We start from the raw sequence: 15,886 nt of genomic DNA, 5'->3' as shown, positions 1-15,886 counted from the left end.
TGCACTGCATCAGCACGGTACCCGAGGGCAGCTTCCACCGGCTAACACATCACTTAAAGAACTTGCAATTCATGGTTATCAGAAGGGACTGGAAGCTCTACTCAACGTGACCTAACAGGTCACTGATAAATTATGCAGTAAGATCAGCAACACTGGATAAAGCAACAATTCAGATAAATATTTGACAATCCCCCCTGCTGTAAATTCAGATTATCATCATGTTTGTCCCATCCAAAGTAGAAAGCAGAGTGGGTCTCCTTCACATGTATTTTAGCTACAACAAAACCTGGCCACCCACTGTTAAACTATTTTTTATTATTCTTTTACTAATCTGTGGGCAAACCTAGTCTCCTCCCATACATACAGGGTAAATGAAGGAGTAAGTATACACCTACAGTTTGATCCCGCTCCCCCTGGACTCAAATTACAAGCTTTATGAATTGCTCAGAATTCTGCCCCTGCTCACTGGCAATAAGCGTTTACTCCCATTAGACTCTTCCAGTGAAATACAAAATGTCTTCATTGACTTTTAATTAAATCAGCACATTGTAGGAGTGGCTCTGAATGAATCCTCTTGTATTTTGTCCTAACCATTCTAAAGCAGAATCCAATTTACTTAGCTAAAACCCAGTCATTTTCTTGCACCTAGGATAGGTACCTGAAGAGTGGTTTACGCTGTGCTCCCATTTTAACGTCTGCATTCATTATTTGGCTTCCCAGAGATCTCCCAATCAGCAACCACCTTGTCTTCACACCTCTTCTTCCTTTCAAGGACTGCTCTCATTACTGACCTTGCACATTTCCAAGGTCATAAATGAAACGATCAGTAGAGTTGTACTGTTTAACCAGGTCTAACTGTTAAAGTGTTACAGCCGAGAACTGTAGCAAAGAAAAGAGGATCTTAAAACATACAGCAGCCCCTTCAAAACGAATGTCAGACCTTTTTTTTTTTTCTTCCTCAAGCAGCATTAAGTGTTTCAGCAGATTGCGAAGAACTCCATTGGGAGCTTCATGGGTTTCTGGCCTGGGTGTCTGAAGAGCTCAAAATTCAATGATCACCAGAACGCGCCCGTGGGCAGAAGCGGCTTAGGCTTTATAGTTTCATTTCGCAATTCTAAAAGCTTTCTAGGCTTCAGTCCCTAAAAATACCAGTGACTCTCGCAAAGACCCACCAACACAGAGTTTAAATCAGTAAATTGGGAACCAGAACACACTTGAGTCCAGGCTGCACAAACCCTCCAGAGTGCCAAGTACCCAGCTGGAGCAGCACCACGACTGCTCTGCAACCACCTGAATCTTATATACAGCTCATGTATTCAACACAAACCATAACCATGCATCTTGATGTAACAGGCACAGAGGGGGAGGAAGGCCTGCGGTGGCTTGGGTTTACCTGTAAGGGGTCCTGATCACGCTGCAAGGGGGTGCCTGGCGGGAGCCCGGAGCTGTGTCTGCTCACACACTTGTCTACTCTGCACACCTGAGCTGGCTTGGAGATGGCAGGTGGGGTGACTACAAACACCTGTAGATCAGCATGGACTGATCTATAACCCTGAAAACCTTACTTAAAACTGCTCAGGTATTTATCCAATCTATGACGCACAAAACTATGTCTATATTCTGCACACATTCTAGAAACAACTAGATCTGATACAATGACAGAACACCTAGGATCTTAAGAGCTACAGCTACTACCTTTATTCTGTTAAAAATAATGCATTCTGGTAGAAGGACTGTTCAGTTTTTATAACTGTGGATACTCTCAAGCTTCTCTTGTTCTTTAGGCTGTCCCCAGAATACGCAGAAGCAGCCACAACTCATAGCTGACCTGCAGCTGCAGCACCCGATGGGGTAAGTACTCCATCACAGACATCCTGAGAAAAAACATCCCAAGAAGCCTTCACAGCCCTTTAATCCTGTGAACACTACCAGATGCGGCTAGAGGACACCGTGTATGCCAACCTACTTCACAGTCATACACAGTCACGCTTGGCGGTGGCTGCACAGGTTTACCTATAACTCCTCTACCCAGTTCTGGACCAAATTCCTGTTAAAAGTAACTGATTTGAACTAGGCCTTTTAAGTCAGCTCTGAGGGCAGTTTCACACAGAGACACAATTAGGAAGTATTTAAGTTGAGGCAGATCTAAATTGGAACAATGTAAGTATGTGCGACAAGGAATGAACCTTGAATGTCGAGGGGACCAAATGCCACACTGCTATCTGGGAAGCAGGAGATACGTACACTGTTACTTTATTTTTGAGAGGTCAGCCTGCCTGTAACCAAACAGCTTGTGATCACTGATAGCCAGTGATCCCTGAAGCCTGAAAAAAAGGCACTTTTCCAAATTAGCATATAGGCAAAGAGGAAACAGGCATCCCCAGCGATGCATGCCATCACCTCACACAGAAACTGATTAGCAGTTGGCTGTTCCTCGCTACCTGAGCACATAACACTGAACCATGATGTCACAGCTGTGTTTTGTCTTGTTATGCTGGACTTGGATGTGATTGTCGCTAGACCGTGTGCCGTGAAGATAACAATGACATCTGCACATCAAAATCTTGTTTTAAACTGTTATTTTAATGGGAACTTCAACACAGTATAAGTGTACTACAGTTTTGCATCACTGTATTTATTATCCCTTAAATTACATTGCACAGCTAATTAAGGAAAAAAATCCACATTGCTTTATTTTCACATATGTACTACTTACCAAAGAGTTAATCAACATGGTGAGACAGTTGTTCTGAAGCTCAGTTGGTAAACTGGCAAAGCTTCTCTCCGACAAACATTTTGCGAAATGTTTCCCTACCCATCTGTTGAAAAAAGAGCCATTGTTAGGTAAAGAAAATGAAAAATGGTCTGTCTGCACCTGCTGGCATCCGGAACCCTTCTAAGATAATGTGAAGAAAAACGTGTTTAAAACATGAATGCTTTATATGCCAAAATAAATGCAATCCCACAAAGTAAAATAATTTCAACAGGAAGCAGAGAAATGAGCCATGAACCATAATTTATTTTGTTTTACTTACTTCATGCAAGCAGCATACAGGTTTTCCACTCCCAGTGAATGTGCAATAGCCATGCATTCCAGTACCGGCTGCTGTCTTCCAGGAACCGGCTAGGGTAGTTAGCAAATATCACAATTATTGTACATTCTGACTTAGAGAAACTGTACAGAAGTATAAAATCTTCAGTTCAAACAGAAGAGCTGTTCGCTGCCATAGTATTTACACTTGTTGCCTTTATATAGAGCAGGAAAGTCCTCTGCTTCCACATGTGTCAATAAAGTAGATTCAGCATAGGGAGCCCAATGCGCGAAAATGGTCAGCTCTAAGCAGTTGTGCCTTTTTAAGCTGATTTTAATTGAACGGAAATATCTTCTAAATACACACCCATGGAATCTGATAAGCAAACACACAGTATTTCCATATTCCTATTAAGAACTATTACGCATACGCATACTCCATGCATATATTGAATTTCTCGTGTGGAATACTGCTTTTCATCAGTTATGGTTTACACATGGTCCCTAAACAGATGGGTGATAGCACAGGCCTCCCTCCCATCACCAATCCCAGTAAATTCAGCAGATCTACATCCAAGAACAGGGCCTGCTGACTTCAGCTCATACCCAGATGATGGTTATGTGTCTTGTCAAAGCAGTGCTCAGGTAAAAGAACGGAAATTCTTCCTAGGCTTTACAGTTCACGAAACCATGAGAACGGATATACCTTTTGGAAAAAGTTGCAATAATCCCTTTTCAAAATGTAGATCGCCACTTCTTTCAGCCCATCCAGCCCATACATATCTGCAATGCCCAGCATGCGTCTAAGGAGAAACAGCCACAACAGGAGTCAAAAACCATCTCCATAGATGCATATTGCTTACAAGTTCCAGCCCCCAGCCCCAGTCTTTATAAACTCAGCCGCAGCCACTGCCCCAGAAACTGTTTGGAAGACTCTCAGCTTCTCTGTGTTACAGGTAACAAGTACAAAACAAGCTTGTGCCAACAGAGTTGTGGCATTTTATTTTTTTCCAAGGATTACATAAGATGTTATCGATGACATTGTGTCAGAATCATGTCGCTTCCAAACACTAAACAGCACAGTGAGCAAACTATTAATTATTTTACATAATCAATAACACAGTTTCATTTTCTGTATCAATTCATTATCTAAACATTGACATTATAAGCAATTCCCTATGATTATTTTAGACAGATAAGATTTGAACAACCATTTCTACCATTAGGAAATTGTAGTGTTTTAATACTTAGTGTCAGAGCTCAACAGCTGACAGATAAATGGCTTCAGGAAATAACTCACACATTCCAGAACTTAGTATGCTAATTCAGGATTATGTGTAACACTGACTAAAAACTACCCAGAAGTAAATGCCAACATTTATACCAATTGCTATGTATTGTTTTTGTGGATCCGAGACTACTCAGCCTTCCCATCAACTCAAATGATTATTTACAAAGAGATTCCAGATATTAACTATTCTATTATCACACATTGTACATATTGTTCTGACATCTCAAAGGAAGGTACAGGCAAATTGGGAATTATTTTGGTATAAAACACCCTCCTGTTTTTCACTCTTCTTACATAATAGTCCAAAAATACCTGGCCCACCTTTTCCAGTAGCTGCCAAATAGACAAGATTTATTCAACAGCTTTATTTTTGGAATTTCCTCATGCATGTTTAGGTGTAGCAATCATTATATTTGACATCTTATCTAAACTAGAAGAAGAATTTTCCTTTTGACTTTTAACTGAGGAAATACAGAACAAGCACAGAATGACAATTAAACATAATGAAAGTTGACATATACCCAACATCGACTTTGTCTGGGAAGTCCAGAACAGCTCCATAAATAAAATGCAAGATGACATTCATTTCTTCATGGCTTATACTACAAAAAGAGAAAGAAAATATACAAATAAAGACATGACCAGAATAAACGCCACCACATTTCTCAGCCAGACGAAGTTGGTCAAAAGGCTGCTACATCCTCCAACCGTTCTGAGTGGAAGGGAATGGTCTGATAAAATTAAAGGTGTTTTCAGGATTTCTGCAATTTAAAACTATCTAAAAGCACTAGATTTTGGGTGAATTTTGCTACTCAGTAGTCTTGCTGAAACTTTGTAATACTTTAAATCTTTGACTTCAAGCCATAAGCAGACCAATACCGTGCCTAGATTATTGACAATGATAATATGCAGAAAGGATCTTTTTTCCATCATCTCCAAGCTCTGTACTAGCAATAAGCTCTTTACTAGCAATAAGTCAATTATTAAGCAACTATATTTTTTAAAATTGTTTTAATAGCTGTTTTAAAATCTTGGTTTTAGAAATACATTTAAGCTTCTCCCACAACAAAAATATATTTAATACTTTTTCTACGATGGTAAGTAGGAATGTCGCATCTCGGAATATTTAGATAAAGCCTTTATGCCCAGATTCAGATTTATTGTGCCTACGTACACACAGCTCCATATGCAACCCTCAGAGCCCACGGTGCTGTGTATACCGCTATAAACAGAACACAGTCGTGCAGGTTGAGCTAAGACCCTTTAAAGCATTCAACATGTTTAAGCAACAGACACTGATAACTAAAAACAAAAGGCAAAAAAAAAGGTTGCAGCACACTCAGAAGCAAACCCAACACAGTTGTCTCTCTGTATTAGTACATGACAGCCATAAAATCAGCAAGAAAGAGTTTCCCTGCAGTCTGGACAGCTGTTATCTTCGGCAGAATTCTCATTATTTCAGAATAAACCATATGGCCTTTATTTATAACTGTTTAAAAAGATAGAAATGATGAGAAATGGGAGTGAGACTGTACTCATAAAGAGATGAAGTACTTCTCTGGAGAAACCCTCTACTGAAAAACAGAGGTGAAAATTTCTCAGCCATACAGAAACCAGTGATGGGGAGAGGAGCGTAAATACCAGTTACAACTGATGATCAGCCTCTAGAGCACACCGTGTACAGCCCAAGAGCCAAGGAAACAACTGGACGAGTACAGTTTGATGAGGGTTAGGAACTTATAATCAAATCAACAGATAACCTCCCTGGTTTTGCAGCAATACTGTTACACTGTCAAAACTAGAATCACCAACCCTTGACCAAGCCATTTTATATTAACACAAAGCAATTATGTTTTGCCACATAATTTTTCTGATACTGCACATAACTGACCTGGCAGTCCCTGGTTTACCTACAAAGTCTTACATTTTCATCCTACACTCTGTCATTTTCAGCTCTCACAAAGCCCACTGGTCAAAACTGTTTTAGCGTATGACACTGAAATATCATTATTAAACACTACTTAAGAAATGTAATTGTTCTACATCATAAATACGCTATTATTGTACAAATAGGTATGAAAATAAATTACACTTCTTACATTCATGAAAAGTTTCATAACACGTACAACATGAACTGAGAGAATTGTAAAACTGACTGTGAATACCAAAACCTACTCTACAAAAAGGGTCAGTATTCTTCTGCTGATGAAAATCCTTCTTCCCTGACCCATAGGACAGTATTAACAAACACACAACACAGTTTCACACTGCGGTTAGAACAGCACTCGAGGAACGTACCGAGGGAAGTGTCAAGGCAGCCCAATCATCAGCACTCTACACACAGCACTTACAGATCTGCAGTGATTGTGAATCTCCTACCTTTGCCCCGACATGGCTCACGCAGACAACACCTACCCTCGCAGAGTGACGCGCTCCTGGGAGCTCTCAGCCCAGCTTCCATTCAACATTGCAGCAAAGTAACGTGATCTGGCACACAAAATGGCCCTGAAAGAGAAAAAGCAAACATCACCCCAGTAGGCACAAATGTTTATTATGAGACTGTGATAACATTGACGGAAACCTCTGTCCTTCAGGCATTAAGGTGCCAGTGTACACCGCATGCCTTTCCTGCCAGCATGCCTAGAGTCACAAGGGATGCGAAAGAAAAAAAATCACACACTATTCTAAATGTCTCAGTTATGGCTGAGTTCCAGTATGACTCTGACATTTATGTAGAGGAAATTATCACAAGCATTTCTCTTTTTATTATAGGAAAACTGCAAGTTTATTTCTTGTTATATTTACCAAATGACAGTAAATAACCTTGTTCATGCAGTCACATTTTTGCCAAATAATTATAACATGAATCTCTTAAATTCTTTATAAATTACAAAAGGTGTAATTATTAAAATGAGAAGCATAACGCTTTTCTTAAAATTAGCTGGCCAGCTCCCAGCACATCCTACAGTCTAACCGGATGCTAACATCTGGCACAGCATGATGCGTTTCCAGCACTGTTTGAGAAGAGCTATCAATCACTTCTGTTTGGACTTACTGCCCTGGAATATTGAAAAGGTATCAATGGCCATAAAGGAGATAATTCGATTTACTGCTACTTATGTCGAAGGCAATGAAGAATCCCAAGACCAGTCTGTGCAGCTCAGTATCTTCAGTCTTCAAAAAAACAGATGCAAAGACCTATGTGAGAGGAGCTTCTTAAGGTGGAAGTGGAAGGGCAAAAAGGAAAAGACGACAGTGGGCGAGAACTGCTTTGTGATTTCGGCCTCCCAGACTGACATCAGTTTTAGTGTCAGCCTTTACGTATCTTATCAGGGCTATTGCAGCCATAGATAATATTCTCATATATACATTTTGTTCCTGACACTTACTAAGCTTCAAATTATTTACAGAATTACTTTGTGATGTATTTTCTTCGGCAGAAAAAGCAAAGTATTCTATTAGGCATGAGAATCCTCTCTTTTGCAGGTATTGGTTGGCTCTTGAAGTGTTTCAGAGCACTTGCATTTTGCGTAGGAAGCATTAAGAAGAACGCTATTTATGGTATCTTTTCTAGTCATTATATATTGTGAAATCCCTCCTCTCTCTTCCCTTTTCCTGCTTCTGAAGTCTGCATACTTTAAATCAGGAACTTCTCACCCATTCCTCCTGTGATTCATCCATCAATAATAATAACAACGAAACTTTTTCAGAACGTTTCATATTGCAGTGACTATGTCCACATGTAAATGCGTATCACACCACAATTTTTAACATGTGAAGTTTGAAATACACACATGATCCTGTTTTCACAAGATACAACAACGCAGTGTCACAGAGAGATGAAGTATGCTAACTCTAGATCATCCAAATAAGTCTGGGTAACGCAAGGGGCTAGACCAGCTGTCAGGGCAGAGGGTATTTCAGAGACTCATTTAAATAAGACAGATACTCAGTAGAATACAGACAAGTACGTGTTACTTACATATACATCACTACTTGAAAAATACATGCAGATACCAAATAAATTGGTAAGTGAATTTATTTGCGCTTTCCTACAGCCACGGTTTGTGCCACACATCCACTACTGAACAAACGGACTCGCAGCACCTGGAGCTCTGCAAGAGCACAGCACAGCACGAGGAGGACAGACCTTTGCATCTCTCCAAGCACACTGCTCACACTGTGAGGTCTGCTAGAAGTTCATAGAGAAAGCAGGGAATACCAAGATGAGCAGGTGAGAGAGCGTGGGGGCTAAACGGCCTTCTGGTAAGAACTTCAAAAACCCCTTACAGTAAATCAATCCTGCTGGTGCTTTCACCACAGTTGTATCTGAAGTTCTTAGATTTCTCTTATCCACTCCTCCTGCTGACGTTCTGCAGCACCAAAGCAAGCAAGGTTTGTGCTAGTTCAGAAGCTCCTTTTTTCCTCTATGATTTACTGCCATACTTTGGCTGCTGGTTAGGGCAGATCCAGTGCTCCGGGCGGCAAGTGGCCTACATTAAAGCAGCTCTGCTGATGGAATCTTTTTGTTGACTTTGTGCGCTAAAGCATTTGTTTCTCAAAGACTGAGAACACATTTTCTTATACTGTAGACCAGAAGGAAAAAACACACCTAAATACACTACATCCTAGAAATTTGGTATATATCCTAATTCTGTGATTAAAAAAAAAATAAAATAACCCCGAATACACACTATTTTGACACATCTTCTGTGAAGATGCTTGTCATGTCATAAAATAACCCTCCACACCAGTTTTGTGTTGAGAAAATACTTAAAATAGCGGAGTTTTTTTTTTTACAGCATCTCTCAGTTATATGCTCAAAAGGACAAAATACATGCTCTCTAGTTTGCTCTCTCAAGTGCAAAGTGATTCCTATCATGGGGGGTACAGGGAATGGCACCAATGCTTTGATTTGCTTTCCCAAGCTACAAAATTCCAATGAGTCAAAGTTCTTAAATGGCCTTGGACTTTAGGCCTAATAAAAGCTGCTAACAATCTTCATACTGACATCACTGAAGCAATGAAAGCAAAATCAGATCCTGTGTGCACAGAACAAAAAATATAATTCTCACTCTAGAAATATGAATACCTGTGTGGTAATTTTATTCAGCATTAATAGCTGATTAGTTTATGAATAGTTTTAGTTTTCTTCAGAGAGCACAGATTATTTAAGAAAAGGTTAGCAAAGAAAACCTACACAGTATTTCTATATGAGTACATACTGGTTATATGAGCTTACAATGGCAATCTCAAGAGTGCTAGAAACACAATTGTTCTCACAATAGCTGCTGTTAAGGAGAGAAATAATTTTCATTAGTATCAAACTATGGCACTTCTCACACAAGACCTAAATGCTAACAGTTCACAGCCGGCTAACAGCACCAGAAATCACTTCCTATAGATGCACAGCATCAGCAGGATTTCATACTGGAGGGATTTTGGTGGAAAAATGTAAAAACTTCCGTACCTGTGAGCTTGGAAATGCTTGCCTTCTACGCAAAGAGTGATATCTGGGCAACAGCACTTCTTGTAGAGCATCAGTAAGTTTTCTCCTAGCACAGATGCAGTTTCTAGTGTGGAATTACCTGCAAATGGGGAGAAATGGCTATTTTCACTTTGTCTGAAGTGGACCGGATTGCTGACAGTACAGAGACAACTCAGAATACTTGAAAAGAAAATCTGAGCATAATGAATTTTTTAATATTGCATATTCAAGCCACAATTGTCCTTGCAAGGTTTCCAGAATGTGCATTTTCCCTCTTGTTTTGACATGAGATATTGGAAATTTGACCAATGCTTCAGATTTGATACTGACAGAAGTGATACAGTTCCTCTTTCATGAGATTATGCTGCCAGTTTGTTGTTGCTACAGAGAATAAAATATCCAAAAGTAGAATTCCAAACTTACCTGCAGCGGCTTCGCTGCTTTCTGCATCAACGACTGCTTCTGGAATTCCCTCTTCAATACAAGATGAACAAGCAACTTCTTTCTGCACAGCTCCACTTGGAGTACTCTGATAAGCAGGTGTTTTTTTGCCATCTTCAAGAGAATTGACGTTTGTTTGAGTGCTCTGATGAGCAGCGATGTTGTCTTCTTGCATCAATTTGGGTTCCAATAGCTTTTTAATCACAGCCAGGTCCTTGGCTTCAGTAAGATTTTTATCAGATGAATACACAAGCCTAGAAGATGACACCAAGTTTCCATCAACTAAAAAATTAGAGGAGTAAAGAAACAAATAAAAGGTGACTTTTTTTTTGCCTAACAAAGTTCACAAACAGAAAACAAAAGCTGGACTCTACAGTACTTAACAATACTCCCTCGCCTTTAAAACTGTATCTCTGGAAAACCTATTTATGCAGTGCTTAAAAAAGCATAAACAAGCATTATCAGTAAAACGTAATACCCAGTTAAAAGGAAGCAAGGTTGATTTCTTTCTTTCACCTTACTATTGTTAATTTAAGACACTTCTGTCTGCTCTTTCTAGTTCATCTACTGTAACCACTTACCAGCAAAAGCAGAAGCAAGCTGTCAGTAACAACAGGTAACTGATTTATAAATCTTAGTGTGACCAAGGAAGGGCATTTGATTGTCCTTAATACCATCAAATTTACAACCCCTCAAATATAAAAACCTTCTAACATCAAGGTTACAAGTACAAACCCACAAGAACGGTACAAAGATATAAATGAATGGTGTTAGAGCTATAAATTGTAATTTCAAAGGAAGTGCTTGAAAGCATGAGCATTTGCAGTTAACGTTACCCAAGAGCTTCTCCTTTGCCCATACAGGAATTCCAGCTTCCCACTTCCCATCTGTTTCACCAGCCTATTTTTGGCTCAAGATCTGGAAAGGCTAACAAAGCCCGCAGTCTGCTCCTGCAAAGATCTCATATTTATAGAAAGACACTGCACTCCCGCAACTGAATGGATCCTTACAAAGAGCTTGTGAACAGATAACAGGCTGTATCTGTGGCTCCATACCGTACAGATGAAGTTAGCGAAGCATAACAGAAGAGCTACAGTCACTCTGGGTTCAGCAGACATGTACTTACAGATCTGCACTTGTCACCCACGCCACGGCAAAGAGGCTTTACTGCCCATACTGGGCACAGAGTAACACTGTCCTCTAAAGGGGCAGAGAAACCAGATGAAGAAACCATTTTCCTTCTGAAGTCCTGTATTCAAAGGACTGAGTTAGGCAGAATGTTTTTGTCTGCATGGTACAGCTTCTCGCCAATATAGAGTGACATGAAATGAGCACGTGGGGAATAAGAATTTTATTATTTTATTAGATTTTGAAAGCAAGGACTACAAAAACGTGTGACAGGAGTAATAAAACATCATATTGAAAGAGGAAGATTGGTGGACCCTCTTTACATGGGTTGTTAAGGTGGTCATACCCGTATGTACTGTCACAACTCCTGAGCTGGGAACTCGGACTGGCCATCTATTGCTCTCTTTCCAGCCCTGAGTAACAACGGCACAAGGCAAAGACAAGTCATGGCACGCCATATTAACAAGAACAGGACCACAGGTTGTTGCTGGAGCAGGGAGACTGTGCAGTTCTTTAGCAAATTCAAGCCCACGACTTCCATGCATTTCCCTGCTCACTCTGCTTCCCAGTACTCAAAGTCTGTGTTTTCCAGCTCTGTGGCAGTCGGACTCCAGAACAGAAACTCAAAGAAATCAAGCTCAAACGAAGAGCTGCACAGCCCTCAACGCTCAAGTGACACATAGCCTACATCTCTCCTGATGAAGAGAGTCAGAGGTCCAGAGGAAGTAATGTCCCACGGAGATGCACACCAGATATAGTTTGTGGGAAAATAGGATCCCTAAATCCCCAAGGAAAGATCATTTCAATGTGGGAAGCTGAAGTACAAGCTGAACACTAGCAGGAAAAGGAATGAGACTGTGTTAGAACTTAGATGAACTCTTCAGCACTACACCAGTATCTCTCTTCTACAGAGAAACACTATTTATAAGCAGAAAACATCAAGCTTTTGTAGAAGACAACAGCTTTCTCTCGGGAGCTCAACTGCAGCTACAAGTTATCACATGCTCCAAGAATTCAGCGAGCTCTCAGGCAACTTCCAGCTGTGATTTAAGGCACTGTTTTGGATTTGTGAAGATCTAATTAATTTACATCTTAACAGTAAGAAACCCCTGCGGTTCAACAGCTGCTGATGTTAGCAGAGGTCATCAGTCCAACAGTGACATTAGGCTCTTCTCAATCAGAGACGCTCCCTTCCCTGGGTCCAAAGCAGCTCACCCTGGTCACGCTCCAGCGCATTCTGACACACACATTTTCACAGGACATTCTAGCTCAGAGGATTCAAAAGCTGAGGCAAACAGCACTGAAGACTAAGTTAACAAAAAACAAACAAAACACACTTCATGCCTAGCTTAGAATATACGGGGACGTTCAAATGAAGAATCCAAATTCACATTGAGAAGATAAAAGGGTCATTAGACGAGCTGTTCTGAGTTTAAAGGTGTTTTCAATACTGTGATTTTAGGAGAACATGCAGGACTCCAGGGATCATTCTTGCCTTCCAGCAAATACAGACAAAACTGAAAGCAAGGATCAATGAAACGCAGGCATATTCAGTGCTCACATGAGGAGAACAAAGGAATGATATAGCAGTATACAAACAACTAAAGTAATTATTCCAAATAATTATTTCCCAATTTTCAAAGTAAAATAATCTGGAACTTTTAAAATCTGCATTATCATGGTTCTGCACTAAAGTCTTCCCTGCCTACGCTTCCACGGATGTGATGCAAACTAATGCAATTGATGTAATAATGGAGCTATGAAAAAATGGGATGAAAACCATGCTGTTTTACTTCTTACCGCTTGTTTTGCTTGTGCTCCTGCCAGACTTTGACAGTAACCTAACAAATGCCCATTTATCAGCCTGTTCCACAACACGGACTCTGTGTTTTAGATATTCCTCTCAGTTAATAAAGTTTCATTTCATACTGACTACAACTTCAGCACCCTGAATATACGCATTTTAGCCACCTGCTGCCTTAGTTACAAGGATAAGGAGGAAATGAGTGAAACCAACAAGGAGAGGGCGGCCGATGTTATATTTTAGGCACTAAACTTGAAAACACCTTTCCCTTCCTCTGGCCAACAATCTCAAGAGCCTGGAAATGCAGACATTTTCCAGGCACATCCTGAACTCATCCAAACTCCCCGAGTGCTTACACTCGGCTCCCGCGCACGCCCCGAAGTGCTGATGGGCGCCAACACCAGCCCTGTTTTATAGCAGGGAGGCGGCACCACTGCAGCTTCGCTGGAGAAAAACAAGCGCTGCTTGGCTCTTTGAAAGGAGGATCAGAGGCACTTACAGGCAAGGAGGAGCGCATGGGCTGGGGCCAGCATCAGCCAATGCCCCCATGTGCTCACCCGAGGTCTGGAGCAAGATAAGCGAGATGTTGGACAGCTGCTAACAGCTGGCCATGGGAAAATGTGCTGGTCCTTGTGCTGGTCACCAGGGAGCAGCCAGCCCACATCCTGCACTTGCAGCGCACCATGGCTCACCCCGGGGACTGCGGTTCTTGGGGAAGCTGGGCTGCATTTGGCCCAGCCCATGGATATTTTTGACTCACCTCGTCCGGAAATCGCAGTTTGGTGGGAAAGCTGGGCTTCATCTGGCCTAACCCATGGACAACTGGGACTGCAGTGATGATCACAGTTCCTAACTCTATACATCCTCTTGATGCAGTTTCATCTAACTTGATGAAACCCTCCTAGGTCTCCAAATCCATAACTTTTGTTTTTTACATGACACTAGAGTGGCTGTGCTTTGTTGTTTTCATTAGGTAACCTTGCTAGCAAGGGAATTAGCAGGCACAGACCATTTTAGAGGATGCATCCCGGATTTTTCCTGCTTTGTCTCTTGTTCTATTACAAGCACTTTATATAACAGAAAAATGTGGTACAGCAGAGCGTACCCATGTGCTTTCAGTGGCTGGACAGAGGCAGAGGGAAAGAAGTTACAGTGGAGTCCTCTGAGGATGCTGTGGGAAGGCTGGGAAGATAGCTGATTGATGAGAAGCTTGACATGAGCCGGCAACATGCACTCACAGCCCAGAAGGCAACCGTGTCCTGGGCTGCATCAAAAGCAGTGTGGCCAGCAGGGCGAGGGAGGGGATTCTGCCCCTCTGTTCCTCTCTTGTGAGACCTCATCTGGAGTACTGTGTCCAGTTCTGGAATCCTCAACATAAGGAGATGGAGCTGTTGCAGTTAGTCCAGAGGAGGCTACAAAGATGATCCCAGGGCCGGAGCACCTCCCATACGAAGACAGGCTGAGAGAGTTGGGGTTGTTCAGCCTGGAGAAGAGAAGGCTCCGAGGAGATCTTATAGCGACCTTCCAGTACCTGAAGGGGCTACAGGAAAGCTGGAGAGGGACTGTTCACAAAGGCTTGTGGGGATGGGACGAGGGGCAATGGGTGTAAATTGAAGAGGGACAGATTTAGACTGGACATAAGTAGGGGTTTCCTTCATGCCGACGGTGGGGAGGCCCTGGCCCAGGGTGCCCAGAGCAGCGGTGGCTGCCCCATCCCTGGAGGGGTTCCAGGCCAGGTTGGATGGGGCTTGGAGCCCCTGATCCAGTGGGAGCCCATGGCAGGGGATGGAACTGGATGGGCTTTGGGGTCCCTTCCCACTCAAACCACTCCATGTTTCTATAGCGCTGGAAGGGGAAGCGGAGACAGCGCTGAAGCGGAGCCTTTTCTAGCGGGTGTCAGCGCTGGAGAGAAGAGGAGGGGCAGAGGGGAGGCTGCCCGCAGCGCCCGCTGCCCCCGCCCGTAGCGCCGTTACCGCCCCCCGGCCGCGCCCACCTGCCCAGGTCCCGCCGGAGCTGCTCGGCCAGCGCAGCCTTCAGCCGCCGCCGCTCCGCTGTCGCCAGCCCAGGGCCCCTGGGGGTGATGCCGCCGCAGCGCGCCATGAGCCGGAGCCGCTCCAGCCGCACGCCCCGACCGGCCGCGGCGCGGGGCCTTCCCGCCAGCGCGGGGCGGGGCCGCCCGTGCGCCCAAAGAGGGGCCGCGGCGCCGCGCCGGACACGCCCCCGCGCGCCAGAGGGGCGGGGCCGCGAGGGGGGCGGGGCTTCACGAGGGGCCGAACCTCCGTGAGGGGCGTTGTCTGATAGGGGCGCGGCCTTACGGGGAGCGGAGCCTCCGTGAGGGGCGGGGCCTCGCTGTGGGAGGGAACTCCCCGAGGACAGGCGAGGCCTCCCCGAGGGGCGGGGCGGGCATTCCTGAGGGGCGGGAAGCGGCTGCGCTGTGAGCGGGCGGCAGGGGGCGCTGTGCCCGGGGTGAGGGGAACGCTGGGACTCATGGGATGGTTTGGGTGGGAGGGGACCCCGAAGCCCATCCAGTTCCAACACCTCCCACGGGGTCAGGGGCTCTGGGCCCCGTCCAGCCTGGCCTCGAACCCCTCCAGGCGTGGGGCAGCCACCAGCACTACTCTGGGCACCCTGGCCGTGGCCTCCCCACCCTCATGAATACTGCAACCACAGGATCGCTTGGTTTGGAATCAATCGCCTCGTGAT

The 15,886-nt window shown here is 43.4% G+C and overlaps 1 protein-coding gene across 6 annotated transcripts in view; it reads right to left on the bottom strand.

Annotated features, from left to right (window-relative positions):
* The window catches only part of BTBD8 (BTB domain containing 8), a 35,341-nt gene extending 19,939 nt beyond the window's left edge, over nt 1-15,402 (bottom strand). For 4 of the 6 annotated variants that reach the window (XM_054072497.1, XM_054072498.1, XM_054072500.1 and 1 more), the window contains exons 1-8: nt 15,177-15,400; nt 10,234-10,505; nt 9,793-9,910; nt 6,738-6,827; nt 4,844-4,924; nt 3,738-3,834; nt 3,036-3,124; nt 2,717-2,819 (exon numbers count right to left, since the gene is read on the bottom strand). In XM_054072497.1, the coding sequence (XP_053928472.1) occupies nt 2,717-2,819; nt 3,036-3,124; nt 3,738-3,834; nt 4,844-4,924; nt 6,738-6,827; nt 9,793-9,910; nt 10,234-10,505; nt 15,177-15,283 (957 nt within the window). In that variant the 5' untranslated portion in view covers nt 15,284-15,400. Of the gene's footprint in view, nt 1-2,716; nt 2,820-3,035; nt 3,125-3,737; nt 3,835-4,843; nt 4,925-6,737; nt 6,828-9,792; nt 9,911-10,233; nt 10,534-15,176 lie in introns of all 6 variants that reach the window. The other 2 variants (XM_054072502.1, XM_054072501.1) reach the window with 2 other exon arrangements.
* Nucleotides 15,403-15,886: the final 484 nt, after the last annotated feature.

Source organism: Cuculus canorus, chromosome 8 (assembly GCF_017976375.1).
Source record: "Cuculus canorus isolate bCucCan1 chromosome 8, bCucCan1.pri, whole genome shotgun sequence".
In the NCBI taxonomy this organism is placed as follows: Eukaryota; Metazoa; Chordata; class Aves; order Cuculiformes; family Cuculidae; genus Cuculus; species Cuculus canorus.
This window is presented reverse-complemented; position numbering and strand designations above follow the sequence as displayed.